This window comes from Neomonachus schauinslandi, chromosome 1 (assembly GCF_002201575.2).
Source record: "Neomonachus schauinslandi chromosome 1, ASM220157v2, whole genome shotgun sequence".
In the NCBI taxonomy this organism is placed as follows: Eukaryota; Metazoa; Chordata; class Mammalia; order Carnivora; family Phocidae; genus Neomonachus; species Neomonachus schauinslandi.
Genome location: NC_058403.1, coordinates 157,655,335 through 157,670,706, shown reverse-complemented (window position 1 = coordinate 157,670,706; position 15,372 = coordinate 157,655,335). Strand labels below are relative to the sequence as shown.

At 59.0% G+C, this 15,372-nt stretch overlaps 1 protein-coding gene across 1 annotated transcript in view; it reads right to left on the bottom strand.

Annotated features, from left to right (window-relative positions):
- Nucleotides 1-1,635: 1,635 nt before the first annotated feature.
- The window catches only part of EEFSEC (eukaryotic elongation factor, selenocysteine-tRNA specific), a 243,656-nt gene continuing 229,919 nt past the window's right edge, over nucleotides 1,636-15,372 (bottom strand). Inside the window, exon 7 of the mRNA XM_021695078.2 lies at nucleotides 1,636-2,160. Within this exon, the coding sequence (XP_021550753.2) occupies nucleotides 1,970-2,160 (191 nt within the window). The 3' untranslated portion in view covers nucleotides 1,636-1,969. The remainder of the gene's footprint in view (nucleotides 2,161-15,372) is intronic.

Sequence of the window (15,372 nt, the reverse complement as noted above, 5' to 3'; positions counted from 1 at the left end):
GAGAGAGGGACAGTGATATGCCCAAGGGTAGGGCAGGGCCCTGCCCTTGAGGCCCGGGCGACTCTCCATCTCAACTGGCAGGGACCCCCAGAAGGGGCCCGGAGGGAGGGGTCAGCCTCACATCCCTTGGTCAGGTAGGACTCGGCCTGGCTGGGGAGTACCCAGCAGCTCTGGCCTCAGTTCTCCACACATTGAGGACGATGCTGGAGGGTTTCCTCATCTAAGGTGCAAGGCCTGGGGAGAGCCCAGCTCCTCCCAGCTGTGTCCACTCCAAAGGGTTGATAGCCACAGGAGGTGGCCAGCCTGGGACCTGTGCCCTGAAGCCCTGCGGGAAAACCTAGCTTTCTGCCTCCCTGGCCTGGAGTGGCTTCAGCCACGTGGCACCACCTCCCCGGTGAGATGGTCTGTTCCACGGGGGTGGGGGCTAAATGAGAGCGGGTCTGGAGCCCGGTCTGCAGAGGGGTCAGGGCCAGGCAAGAAGTACCACTGCTGACGCTGGAGAGGGCCCCCCAGGCGGCGGCCGTGAGGCTCCAAGGGGCCAAGGGACAGCCGGCTCGAAGCACCCAGCCCCCCTTCCCAGTTCATTCCCAGCCCAGGGGGACGTGGGGGCTGGGCCTGGACTCGCCCTGCCTACCCAGCCCCCCACTGCCACTCTCTGCCCTCAGCTCCAGGACGGAACCACTCCAAGTCACTGGACTGCTACTGTCCCGCTAATACTTTCTTTGTTTTTAAGATTTTATTTATTTATTTGACAGAGAGAAAGCACACAAGCAGGGGGAGCAGCAGGCGGAGGGAGAGGGCGAAGCAGATGTCCCGCTGAGCAGGGAGCCCGATGATGCGGGGCTCGATCCCAGGACCCTGAGATCATGACCTGAGCCGAAGGCAGACGCTTAACTGACTGAGCCACCCAGGCGCCCCCCACCGTTAATATTTTTGGTGCCACTTTTGCAAATTAAAGCATAACGCACCAGGATGAAAGGGCAGCCTCTGCGTCTGTTTGGAGGCCAAATAAAGGAGCGCTGGAACATCTGTACATCCTACAAAGTTTGATTTCTCTCATTCAGTTAGTTTCGCCATCCTGCCCTTTTCTGAGCATCAACTCAGGCTGTGGGGTGGGCCAGGGTGGAGGAGCAAGGGTAGGGCTTCCTGGGCTTTGGAGGGGGCTGTGCCCGCGGTCCCTGGCCCACAGGGTGCTCTGCACAGTGTTCTGTCACCTGCCCTCACCTCCACACCTTGGGGAGTATGGGCCCCAAACTCGAGGGCAGAGGCCTAGGGACTGCTGGTGTGGGGCCGGGGAAGCAATCCCTCCAGCCAGCCTCTGCCCTGATGCCCTGGCCGGGCACCTCATGGCTCCCCAGCACTCCATGGGTCCCCTTCCCGGCAGAGCCCTCTCTGGACTTGGCTGTCCAGAGACCCCCGCCCCCATGTTCCTCAAGGCCCAGGAGACCCCATGGGCCACCCAGCCTGGCCTAGGGGCCTGACACCCTGTGGACGCCTCAGCCCACTCCCACTGGGCTCTGAGTTCTGGTCCCTCCAGCTCTTCTCTGGGCGGGAACCCTGCTGAACCCCTTGACATTCCCCTTGGGAACAGGCATGGGGGGGCCCCTCCCGGTGAAATCACAGAGACCAACAGAGTGGGCAGACACCGTGGGACATTTATTTGCAGCTGGTTAAGTGCCAGGCCACCTGGGGCAGGGTGTGGACTGGCCCTCCCATGGCTGCCAGTTGGGCGGCCTGGGAAACACTGGCCCCTAGTAGGTGCGAGGGTGCCGGGACAGACCCTCTGGGCCCCAGCCCTGGTGTCACTGCCACCGCAACCCCCAGGCTTTTCACCGGGGCTTAGCGCCAGGCCTAGGGCCCGTGTCTGCAGGGTTGTGGGGAGGGACATACTAAAGGAGGTCGAGGCACATCTGGTCGGACACTTGGCAATGCAGCCCAGCCCGGGGCCTGGGCAAGGTCACCGGAACACTCAGGGAGACTGGACCATGCGCTTGTGGGTGTCAAAGACGTAACGCTTGAAAGACAGGCTGAGGGCCACGTGCTGCGCAGGCTCGGACCGCTCGGCCACCTCCTCCTGCTTGGCTGCTTCTCCTCGGCCGGCCCGGCCCCGCTTCTTGAGGGTGGGTGTTAGAATCTTCTTGGACTCGGGGCTGAGGCCGCCTGCGAGCACAGAAGGAGAGCCTGTTACTCTGCCACTCCCTAGCCTGTGCACTCACCACCCTGGATGGGGACCCACTCGTACTGGCCCATTTCCGAGTCTCCTAGGCCCATCCCTCACACTCTCTTAGGCTGAGCTAGGACCCCAGTGCTACCTGGGCTCACCCTCTTCTGCCTCCTTCCCCAGCCAATGGGCCCCTGAGGCCTAGGGTCCACTCTGCCACCTAAATCCCTACATTCCAGCCCCTCCCCCACCATGCTAGTCCATGTCATGGGCCTGTCCAGCTTGGAGCTCAGCAGGGCTCCCCACCTCCGTCTCCCAGTCCCCTGCCCACCTATCCACTCTGCACTCAGGCTCCTGTGCGGCTCAGCCCCACACTTGGTGGCCACGTCCTTCTGCTCTAAATGGTCCTGTTGTTTCCCAGAACACTCACGCTAAAACACATACACTGAAACTTGACATCTGAGGCTCCCTGGGCTAGGTGTTCTCCAATTGCCCCTGAAGATCCACTCTCTGCTCCTCTGTGTGCTTGGGAGGCTGACCTCTGCAGACAGCATATGGGCTCCTGTGCCCTCTGGCTTCTGGTTGGGTTCAGCCAATGGGAGCCCCAGCAGATCAGAGGGTGGGAGGAGAGAGCAGCTGGGGTGTTGATTTCTGTTCCCTAAGGCTGGATCTCCTGTTGGGGAGCCTTCTCCCTGGGCTTTTGCAAACGCGGTCCCTCCACCCCCATGCAGGCCAATGCAGGTTACTGCTCCCCAGAGCGGCCCCCACTGGTTTCCATCACATCTTACCGGCTCCTTTAAACATCTACCCTCTGTTCACTCCCTCCACTATGTTCAATATATAGACTTTCTATTCACCCTCTCCAGCCAAATGATTGAGTGGAAATCAGTTTCCTGCTAAGACCCTAAGGCCAACCCTAACTCTCCAGGCCCCTTCACCCATTGCTTTTGTGTGTTCCCTGCTGCCTTGAGGAACACGTGGCTAGTCCTGGGCTCCCTGCAGTCACACTTATGAGCCTCTGCATAGGCTGTCCCCTCTGCCTGGAATGCCCTTCCCCCCCTTGCCAATGTTAGAAGTCTCACTCTTCTTTGAGCACCAGGCTTTCTCTGGGGCTTGTCTTTATAAGGAAACTGCTTGGTAGCAACATGGTGCAGCGTCTTTGGGGGCTGCTGGCCAGGGTGAGCTCTTGGCTGCTTCGAGCATGGGTGGGGAGGCTCTGGCTCCCCCAAGGCTGTGGCCAGGCCTCAGACCAGCTCTGTACAAGCAGAGAACTCTGGAATAGGCTGCTCACAGCCCTGCTGAGGGAACCTGGTGGGAGCAAGCTGGCAAGGCTGTGTGGCGGGGGGGCGGAGCAGAGGGGGCGCCGTGAGACTTGCATGGGGCAAGAAGGCCCAGTGAGTGGCAGCTCCGGGAGTGACTACTGGGAGAGCTGAGTACACAGCCTTCATTCCCTGGCAAGGGGCAAGTGAGATGGAGCCCAGCCCACACTGTGCTTGCCAAGAGGGGTCCTGGCCGGCCTGTGTCCCCCCACTTCCTTCCAATATGCACAGAGGGGCTGTATTGGCCAGTGGACCTAGAGGCTGAGTCCAAAGCTGGCGGGAAGCTGGGGGTAGGCATCAGGCAGAGGGCTCCCTTCCCTGCATGCCCTGGTGCACCCTGATCTGTGTCTGCCAGGGCCTAAAGGGCATCCTCCTTTGCCCTAAGATTGGCCGGGTGTTAGCGGTCTCCCTGAGAAGCCAGATGTGACGCTCTGATGTCAAGCTTCAGTGGCCAGGACGACCTTTGCTCATCATGTCTCCACCAGGTGGGGAGCTCTGGGCGGCAGGGGTGTGTGGATTATTCTGCTTAGACCAAGCACACATGCATGTTTGCTGAAGCAACCCCTTCATCTTACAGAGGAGAAATCGGAGCCCCAAGGAGGGCACGGACTCCATCCAGGCCCCACAGTGAGTCAGGAAGAGCGAGGGTTTGAACTCTGGGCTTGCACCTGCTGGCCAATGCAGGTTACTGCTCCCCAGCCCATCACTCGGTGGGGGTCCACCTTTGGCAGACTCCTGGAGACGACCCTGCTGTGAGAGCACCCTGGATGTTTAGAAAGGTGACCAGGAGGTTGCTTTAAGGCACACTGGAGAGTCGGCCAGGGATGGTCCTCTAAGAAGGACTCGGTCTCCCTTCCACAGGCAGAGGTGAGACTCCTGGCCTCTCAAAGCCTGCACGCCCCAGGAAGGCCGGACTCGCGGCTGATGTGAATGGGGCTCTGGGATGCTAGGGGCCTGCGGGACCCGTACCAACGGGAGCCGTCCTCCGGCTGGGCAGCACGGTGTCTGATCGCAGGCCCCACACCCAGCCGGTCAGTGTACCTCTGGGATGGGGCGTGGGAATGGCCCCGGGCCAGGCCCCTAAGCTAGCGCCAGGCCCGCAGGTATCTGCCTCCCTGAATCGGAGCCCCGGCCTTCTTTCTGCAAACAGAGAAGGTGGCTGGCACCAGACCCTGACAAATGGCATGGGCAGCCTGTCTCCCTCTGGTGCCAGGAGGTCTGATGGCTGAAGAGGCGCGGGGCTCCCCGGCGTCTGCGCCGGGCCGGGGAGACAGGCGTGGCCCAATCGGCAGTCCATCTCGCCCGCGCTGGCTCCCATTACACACGGTGCATACCTCACACTGCCCAAAGCAGGCAGACCCAGAAAATCTCTCTGGCACTGGAGAAGATGTGGCCATTTAATTGCTCTTCTGAGATGGTCAGGCTCATTTTCCTCCGCTCCGTTTGGGGGTGGCCTGGACACAACGCCCAGAAAGCCTCACCAACGGGTGAAGCTGTGGATTTGGAGCAAATGTCCCTGGGAGCCGCTCTGTTTTACACTGGCCTTTCTCCCCCTTAGCCAGACAGCCAATGAAGGGAAGTGAAGCGCAGCTCAGGATGTCAGGGGTTGGAGCAGCTGCCCACGCTGAGCTTCTCCCAACCTGCCCCTGTGTCTTTCCCTGGAAAACATTCACACAGTGCTCCAGGACTGGAAACAATGGTGGTGAACATGCAGACCAGGGCCTGGCCCCCATGGAGTTTACGAGTCTGAGAAGGGGCAGAGAGAAGATAGGCCAGCAAGATAATCCAGATAGCCACCAAGGCGATCAAGGAAGCAAAACTGCTGTGTCACCAGGAGGGGAGGGTGGCCAGGTTGTATGTGCCCAGGGCTGGCTTTTCTGAGGAAGAGTTCTGAATGGGGGAGGGGAGGTCCAGGTGACAGGGACTGGCTGCACGGAGATCCTGGGCAAGGGTCTGCAGGCAAAGGGAATCTGAGTGCCCAGTTCTGGCAGGCCAGGGGGGTGGGGGGGGGGCATGAGCATGATGCTTGAGGACGTGCAGCTGCGTGCTGGGAGGGCTGCAGGGAGACCGCAGCTTACCACGTCCATGTAATGCAACCTGTGTGCCCGTTTCTTCGGGTTAAACCAGGGAGGGTCCCAGAGACCTTGGGGGACTGAGAGTGGTGAGGGAGGCGGCCAAATGCCAACTGTCCACCTGCCTGGCGTCCACCAGGGCTCCTGACACTTCCTTCCTGCAGGTCCCGGGGACACAGAGGCAAGCAGGACCATCCTGCTCTCATGGAGCTACCATCCTCTCTTAGGGACCTCCCTCTGAAGCACCCTCTGGTAGGCCACATAGGTCGGGCAGCTACGTGTTGCCCCTCCCGGGATGGCCCCTGACCTGGGGAGCATGCTTGGAGCTCCTGGCCTCTGACTCCTGCATCCCTCTCCTCCCACGTGACCTGGCCCGTCTCTGAACCGTTTGTTCCCCTCACCCCAATATACCAGGTGCATTCCCACCTCAGGGCCTTGGCATTCACTGGTTCTTCCGCTGAAAGATCCGCCCCAGGAGTTCCACTGGCTCCCAGTTCCACCTCCTAATCGCTGTGCAAATGTCACCTCCCGGTGAGGCCTTCCTGACCACCTTCACCCCCGCTGCCCCGACCCCTCCTACCCAGCTCTATTTTTTCCAAGCTATTATCACCTTCCAACACACCACTGTGAGTTCCTCATTCTGATGTCTGTCGTCTGTCCCTGACAAAATACAAGTTCTACCATGGCAGGGATTTTGTCTCTCTATGCACGGCTGGAGGCCCAACACCTAGAATGATCCCTGGCTCAGAGGAGGGGCTCGAAGAATACTACCAAGGAATAAGCACCGGCTATGAAGCTCCCACGGTGGTCACTGCGTGGACCCAGCAACCCATCCTAGGCATTCAGTCTTAACAAGGAAACTGAGATTTGTACACACAGATGTCCCCACGCATGCAGGCACTTAGCCCTCACAGCACAGTGTGGAAGACACCGAGGCCCGGGCCAGTAACTGGCCCCAGGCCACACAGGTCTGCAGAGGCAGAGCTGGGCTTGGTGAGGCGACTTGGTGCCAAGGTCTGGTGCACCACTGAGGCCTGTGAAGTTACAGGGGTGCAGGGATCCACAGGAGGGCAGTCAGGATAGGACTGGCATGCATTTGCTGTGGCAAAATATTCTGGGAGACGAAGTGATACCTGAGAAGCGCTTAAAGTCACCCAAAGACAAACTTACAAATTAATTGGAAAAAAAAAAACCCACAGGAATAAAAATTGTTGGAAGAGTTCTGCTCTAACTCTGGGTTGCAGAAAGAAAAGACTAGACGACTATCCACTAGGCTGTCAGAGATCAGGAGTAAGTTACAGGCAACGCTTTCTTCTTCCATCTACTTTTCTCTGCTTCCCAAGGTTTCTTTCTTTTTCTTTTCTTTTTTTCTTTAAAGATTTTATTTATTTATTTGAGAGAGAGAGAGAGAGAACAGGAGCCAGGGGAGGGGCAGAGGGAGAGGGCGAAGTAGACTCCCCACTAGCCTGATGTGGGGTTCGATCCCAGGACCCTGAGATCATAACCTGAGCTGAAGGCAGACGCTTAACTGACTGAGCCACCCAGGTGCCCCTCTGCTCCCCAAGGTTTCTCCTGTGAGCCTGGGTGCTCACGGGACCATCTACTCGGGGCCACCGGCATGACCTCTTGCACCCAGGCCTGAGCCCGGAGGAAGCACAGTGCCACCCAATGCAGTCTGGCTGCTGAATGCATGGGCACACCGGGAGGCAGCGGGGAGGGTCAGAGGGCTCCAGGGGGGTGGGCAGGGGAGGAAGGGGAGGGTGGGAAGGGGCCATCACCCTGGGCCAGGTCTGCCTCCACGTCCTGGTTAAGGCTCTCAGAGCTGCTGCGGGCCAGTGGGGTCATCTGGCTCTGCCTGCTGAAGGGCGGGCTGAGCACAACCTCGGGCCATGCTCATGGCTCCTCCACGGCCACTGGAAGTCCTCGATTTCTGACGCCGCTGCTCCATGAAGAGCAGCGAGTCTGAGAAGGGGCAGAGAGAAGATGCGGGGGCACAGGCTTAGGGCATCGCCTTCCACAACCTCCTGAGGTTGCTCCACGCCCTGCTCCCTGCCCTTGCTGCCCTGTCCTGGTGGAGGAGGCCTCTGGGGCCACTCCCCCGGGGGACCTCCTCCCTCATCCTGCCCCCAGCTGTGGAGGAGTTGCTCAAAGGCTCACGTGGAGCTCTGGACTTAGTTCCACCAACAGGATAAAGTCCATCTTCTTACTCGGCATCCAAGACCCTGGGCCATCCAGCGTGTGCCTCTCTCTGCGTACTCCCACTCCCACTCTCATTCTGCTGACACTCCAGCCAGGAGAAACCAAGCAGGGCCTCCAACTAGTTCCCTGTGTCTGGAACGCTCTTCCCTGCCTTTCCTGTCTGGCTAACGCCTACTCTGCCACCGTCTCTCCATGGGAAGGTTTTCCTTACCTGCTGAGGCCGAGCAGGATCCCTCTTGGAGCGCTACTTGGCATGATTTTTGCTTATTGCATCCCTCTCCCCGGTGGCCTGTAAGGGGGAGGGGGGAACTGTCCTTGCAGTGCTGGGCACAGGGCCTGGCAGGCAGGCTCAGGGAGGGTTCGCTGGATGAAGGCAAAGGGAAGGAGCCACCTCGCCCAGGTGTGCAGGGCAGCAGAAGTAAGAGAAACGCTCCCACAGAGCCTGTGCCTCTGTCTGCGAGCTGGCAGCCCAAGGAGACGCCCAGGCTCGGATGGCAGGCCCCCTGCCCCCTGCGACCTGGAGCCTGGCTCCCTACCCAGCGGGGTGCGCACAGAGTAAAATGAGCTACGTGTGTGAAGCGTACACCACGGCCATTACTCCAGAGGGCCTCAGCACATGGTCTGGCTCCTTCTCTCCCCAAACCCCAGGATTCCTAGAGTTGGGCTGCCCTGCTCCATTCCCCAACAAGCCCGGGCTGGGATGTGGTGGGGGTGGGCCGGCATGACCCCAGGGTCACGCTGCTCACCATGGCTTTCCTTGGGGACACTCTCCCAGGGCCAGGCTGGCCTTTCTCACCGAGCGCCAGCTCCACACAAAGGCACAGTGGGCTGGAGGCTGCTGGGTCTTGGCTTGGGCCAGGGGTAATCAGGGAAGAATGCGGGAAGCACAACTGTTTCCCAAGCCCTGGCCGCGGGTGCCGCCCTGACATGGCCATCAAAGGCCGGCAAATTGCCTCCAATTGCTGGCGTCGCTTTCATGTTGGGGGCCAGACTAGAAGAGGGGCCTCCACGCTGGTGGGCGGCTTACTCCCCCCAGTGGGAACTGAGCCCTTGCAAGCAGCTTGGGGTCATGGGCCCCCTCGGTGGCCCCATGGGGCTGTAGCCAACTCCAGCCACTCCAGCTTCCCCTCCTGGAAAAAGCAGCTTTGCAAAGAGCCGAGATGTCAGGGCTGAAGGAGAGCTGGGACAAGGGACGGGGGGCCCTTTTTGGGGTCAGTATCCTGGTGATGATGGATGGGTTGGGGAGCTCAGAGGGACATGCCTGGCAGCTGTGCTGGGCTGACGTTTGGGGTGGCTGGGATGGATGGCCGTGGAGGGCCTCGAATCCAGCCAGTCCCTGAGTCTAGACTGGACGCTGGGCCTGTGAGCAGGAGGGGCTGCCCACAGGAGGGAACCTCTGTCAGCGAGGCGGAGGTCCCACGGCTGCACCATTACCTAGTGGGCTGCAGTGTCAAACTTCCCCGGAAGAAAGAGAGGTCTCTGCCTGCTTGCCCTGTTAACGAAGCTGCCCCACAGAGGTCACATGTGGTCACAGGAGATATGGGTGGCACGGCGCCTGACGAGACCTCTAATGTGGCTGATGTGTCGGCCCGTGCAGGATGGACCGCTGAGGGGGAGGCTGGAGGTTAGCCTGTCTGGGAGGGGGCTGAGGGGGGCAGAAATGGGAGGCAGACTCAGCCAGGGCAGAAGTGGCCTGACATAGGGCAGTAGGGCCCCGTCATGTCTGATTTGCGTGGGGCTGTTGCGGCCGCCCATCCTGCAGGTATGTATGCTGAGGTGCAAGATCTTGCCCACGGCCTCACAGTAGTTGGTGGTGGAGCTGAGATTTGAACCCAGATCCCTCTGCAGGCCAGTGGCCCAGGGCGGCGTGGGCCCTGTACAAGCTTAGCTCCGACAGCACCAGGGGAGAGGAGAGGCCCAAGGAGGCCAGGCAATCCGGTTCTCAGCGCAAGGCCCAGAGGCGAGCTGGCACTTGAAGGGCCTAGAGTGTTAGGGAGAGCCTGACCGACGGCAGGGGCCAGTGGGAAGGCTGTGGGTGCAGAAAGGCGAGAATGGCCCGGAGGGCAGCCTTTGGGGACACAAGTCAGCTGGCTTCCTTTGCCGAGGCCCCTGACCCCATCTGTGAGAGGTGCTGGTGGCCCCGGAAAACCATCCCCCGCTTTGTCAGCCCTGTTTTCCTCATTTATCCTGGGGAGCGCAAGCTTTGAACGTGCTGGTTGGGGCTGGGAAAGCTGCCTGGTTTTCTCTGCTTTCTCTTCCTGCTATGGATCCTGTGTGTAAACAAAGATGCAATTTGCTTTAAAAAGATAAGGTGATTAAGTTTTTATCAGACATGTACTCTGCTGTCCCTGCAACAAAGGGAATGAGGGGAAGGCGGGCGACAGAACAGGCCCTTTATTGGAATTGCTCTCTCTCTGAGGCTCTCGAGCGCACACTCAATGGGCTCCTCGCGGCCCCTTTGATTGGGTGGAGGCGAAGCAACGGGCGCCCGCACCCCCATTTTGATGTCTTAATGTTGCCTAATTCCTCCTTTAATTTATATTAAGCTTCTTAGCAGCAATGATGAATTCTTCAAAAACAAAAAAGGACCCTTTGCACAAATCTTTCCCACACCATGTAAATTGAAATTATAATGTAGTCAAGTCTTTGGAGATTGGGGGTGCGTGGGGAGGGAAAACCAGCGCATTATGTGGAAGGAAAGATTTTGTTTTAAGGCAAAAACAAAACCATTCTGAGAAAGGAAACAACTTGGTCTCAAGAATCAGAGGCTCCATGAGGAGAGGGGCAGCTGGTGTGGGGCTGGGGGCATTCTGAACTACTCAACACCATCCAATGTCGGGTCCCACCTGTTCCTCACAGGGGTGGCCCATGATTCCCGCTCACCTGGGGCGGGGCTCATCCCCGCCCCCCACTCCCGCAGTGGCTGTGGGGTGGTCACTGAGGCTCGTTGTCCCCGTAGCCTGGGGCTCTACATCCCACCCGGGTCATTCCTCGTGTGCAGCCCAGAAGCTCAGGCAGGGCTCAAACCCTTGCTTGAGTCTACCCAGCCCAGAGTGGGCAGTCTGCCTGGCATCCCTGGTGGCTGGCCTTGCACTCCATGAGGGCCCCTTCCCTCAGGGTTCCCTCAGGCCCCGCAGGAGCAGGTTGCTGCCACTGGGGCCTCGGGTGCTGGCTTCCTGGCATGAGCTGCCATGCTGCTCTCCTGCCAGCGCCTTCTGATCTGCTCTTGGGTCTCCTGCCAAAGAGATCTTTCCAGAACAAAAACCTGATCATCCCTCCCAGCTCAAAATCTTCAGCCATTCCTCAGGCAGGTGTCCAAATTCCTCTAGCCCAGTTCCTCCCCAACTACCTTCTGCAGACGCAGTGTGTCCTCACCTCCACCACTCACCCCTACACAGCCCCCCACCCATTCACAGGGCCTCACCGCTCACCTCTGCACAGGGTCCCAACACTCACCCCTGCTTAGGGCTCCCCACTTACCCTGCCCTGACTCTGTACTGGTGCTCTCTCATCTTCGGGTGACCCACAACACTTGTCTACCTGGCAAACCTCACTCCTTTGGTTTCTCAGCAAAAGGCTTAGCATCTTGGCTCGGCCTTCTATGATGCCTTCCAGGCCTCCATCCTCCAAGGACACCACAGCCTTCCACACTGCCTCAAGTCCAGACCCTGTGTCCTCAGGAGACAAGGTGCAGCCTACAGCAGTGGCCAGAGCAGCTCCAGGAAGGGGTGCTACTGGGCACCTAAGCCCGCCAGCACTCTGCCCCATCTACCAGTAGGCTGGGCCCTGGCAGCTGGCTCTCTCCCAAGGGTGACCCCTCAAAGGGTCAGAGCTCACCCACTTGTCCGTCTGGCTCCTAATCATCCTCCCACTGCTGGGCAGCCGAGTCAGACCCTGTCAATCTGCAGGAGGCTTGGGGAGCAAGAGGTTGGCCAACTGTCCACTGGGCTGCTAGAGGAGGCAGGAATGCACTGGCCCTTTCCTTCCCAACGTGCCACGTCTGCCTAGATCCAGAGGCCTGCGCCTCAGCACCCAGGGGACATGGACCCTAGTCCCAACCCCTAGGCTCATGCTCCCCATTAGCACAGGTGGTACAACCATGTGGGTGGGGACCTGATTGTTCAGATGGAATGGACCAAGTGCTCCATGAGTGGGGATGTGCCAGACATGGTGGGGGGGCACTGGTGACTGCAACCTGGGGATGGAGCTGAGCTGCCTCTGAATGGCAGTTTCCAGAAGGGGAGCCTGGACAGTAGTGTCCACAGGTACTCCTTCTGGCTGGCCCTCTAGGCTGAGGTTTGACAAAATCTCTAGGTGGGGAAGCAGGGGTGAGGCAGGCTTCACAGGTCAGTGGCTAGGTCGGGGACTGGTTAGGTCACCTGCCTCCACCTCTCCCACCACTGTCATAGGACACTGCTTAGCTAGTGTCCTCCTCAACACACCACCCAGCCAGGTGGTTTCAGTCAGCATCTCATTCAAGCTTCCAGACATCCTATAAGTCACTTTCTAGATAGGGGAGGTGACTGCCCAAGGTCACACAGCTGGTAAATGGGGAGTGGCACTTTGCATTCAAGCCTATGGCTTTACAAAACTGTCTGCCCTGCTGCAGGCCTGAGAGTCCAGCCATGGGCCTGGCCACCCAGGGCCCTGCTGCTTCTCACTGGGAACAAAGCAGCAGGGACAGCAATGCCATGGGCGGAGGGTGGGGCATAGGGGGCTGAGGCTACTGCCGCTGAGGGTGGGGAGGAGATGGCAAAAGGCAAGGGCGTTGGCATGACTGGGGACCGCTCTGACTTGGGCAGCAGGCACCTCCTACCTGGCACCTCCCAGGCTGGGGGACCTTGTCTCCAGAGACTTCCAGGCTTCATGCGCCTCTCTGTTCTGGGTTCCACAGGGGAGACCACTGGAACTTGGCCACTGCCTTGACAGACTCTAAGGGTGGCCTAAATGGCAGAGAGGGGGTCTGAAGTTTTCAGAAAGACCATCTTGTGTGAGGCAGGCCTAGCCCAAATTGCCCCAAGGACGGGCACCAGCGAGTTCTCAATAATCACGAAAAGAACAGCAATGGTAAGCCTAGCCAGCATTCACTGTGCCTTTATTATGTGCCAGGCCCTATTCAGAGTGCTTCTGTACACACTGCTCCTCCATTCCTCAACTGCTCCCTGGGTGTTGACTCCATTTATACACACGGAAACAGAGGCACAGAGGGAGCGAGTACGAGCCCAATGTCACACAGCGAACGTGTGGTGGGCTGAGCTCAAACTCGCCGTCTGGTTTCAGACTCTGCTGCACCACGTGCTGGTGCCCGTGGGGCCACCCTCATGCACTGGGCCTGCCCCCACATGACCTCTGTCAAGGGTGTACATGAGCTCACTTCCCTGACTGTGACTCTCTGAGGACAGAGATTAGATCCCAGCGCCTGGCACAGTGTCTGGCCAGGGAAGGATCAGAAAAGCACTTTTCCATGCCTTAACCTGTGCAAAGAGTGCACAGTACCCACTCCAACATTCCAAGAAACTGAGGCCCAGGGATCCGAAATGAGTCACCCAAGGTCACACAGCTAGTGGCAAACAAGTGATCATACATCCTCATCACTACTTGGATCCCAGTTCTTTTCCAGGTACCTGGAGGAAAGGGGTCTCCCTTCTTTCAGACGGCACTGCAGAATGCCACCTTTCTGCTGGTACCGATGCTGAGCCTGACTTTGCCAACGATGTGCACACACATGCATGAGCACACATATGCACAAGCATGCACACATGCACATATACACACACACAAGCATCTGGGCTGAGAGACCCCCTGGACGGTGGGATCCATTCCTTTGGTGGGTTCCGTTTAGCTCCCAGAACACAATGGCCACCGAGTCAGTCTTAGGTAATGGTCAGAGGACAGGGAGCTTTCCTAGAGACAGGCCTCAGTGAGAGCAGGGCAAGCAGGGGAGGGCGGGGCATGGTCCACAGACACAGAGCTCTGAGCGCATGGCCCAGATCTGGACGCCAGGCCATCTGACATGGCGGCCTTACTGCCCCGCTCTGAGCGTCGGTGTCTTCCTCAGTCAGGATGAGGGATGGCAGGAGTAAGGCCTACAGCAGGGGCTGCCTCCAGGGGACCACCGGCTGCTCCCGGACTCTCCTCAACCTGCTCGTCCATGCAGAGGCCAGGAATCGTCCCTCGTGCCGGTGCCCTCCTCCATGGACGGCCCCTCGAGGCCAGCTGTGGGGGAGGGGCTCGGTTCTTGGCGGCCCCCACGGAGATGGTCCCCGCCACCGAGGGAGCTGAATTTTAATACTCCAAACACTCACTCCCTAAATGTGTACACTCTTTAACAGCAGTTAATCTTCAATTAAAATACCTAGAGCAGAAACTAAGATAACTGGTTTAAAAGGTAGAGCTTATTGACAATAAAAGTCTTCTTCATATTGCTTTTCTTTAAAAAAAATTCCACATATTAAAAATGTCATTTTTATGACTTGGGGAAAAAAAACCTCATCCGAATAATGAAGGCGAACAAAGGCCCGGGGAGCAGTCATCTTCCAGGGCCCATATGCGGCATCCTGATTACTGTATCAGCCCCGTTTCCAGAGTGGAGGGAGAGGCGGGCGGGCAGGCGCCGGGGCTGGCTGCCCTCTCCAGCTGACAGGGAAGGGTGGGTGGGGAGCTTCGGGGGTCCCTATCCACACTCTTGATTTGACAGCCATGGGCTCCGACGATTTACCTCCTCCCCGACCCGTGAAGACTGCAGCTGGGGCGAGCACAGGGGTGCCCACCCTCCACACAGACACACGGGGCTGTGAGCACACGCACACCCCCTCACAGGCAGGTCCCAGGCTTGGCTGGTGGCTCTCAGGCTCACAGAGGCTGGAGTGTGCACGGGGCTGACCCACCCACACGGCATGCCAAGGGCCAGCATGCGCGCTGAGGCCGGCGGGACCCTTACTGCATGTGTGCAGTAGTCAGTCCACAGCTGTCTGCTGTGTACACTGGGCACCAGGACCTGGCCGGCTCCCACCACTTCCACCCTCATGCCCACATGACTGCATGGGTCCCCAATGCCCAGCGCAGGGCCTGGCACAGAATAGGTGCCTGCAACTGGCATCACTGCCTTATTCTTACCTTGTCCTGGTCCTTCTCCCCCCTGCATTTTATACCATAACTGCCTCTGGATCACTGGCCATCACTATAGCCCGGGGGCTCTCTGTAGGCATGACGGGGATGGGGTACCCTCCTCTGGCTCTGTGCTATCCCATGCAGCTGCTGACGGGCTGGTGTGGACCCTCGTCCACGGCCGTGTGTTCTCCTTCCAAAACACCATCTCTAGCTCTGCCCTGGTCAGGATTTAATCACTTGGTGGCCACAGGGCTCAGATCCTTCATCATGGCCTGGTCGGGGTTATGTTACATATGGGAGGCTGCCCCTCCCCTGAGTCTGGAGGCGTATACAGGCTTTAGCTTGGGGTACCTCCAACCAGTGTTCCTCCACCCTCAGGAGCCTGGGCTGCACAGGGCCCGGGGAGGACCGGCACAGGGTTGGGCATGGCACCAATGGATCTGAGCTGGAGTCCGTGGGTGTCTCTGTGCCAGTATGAACACATGAGGGGCTCCCGTCTGGGGAGTGCAGC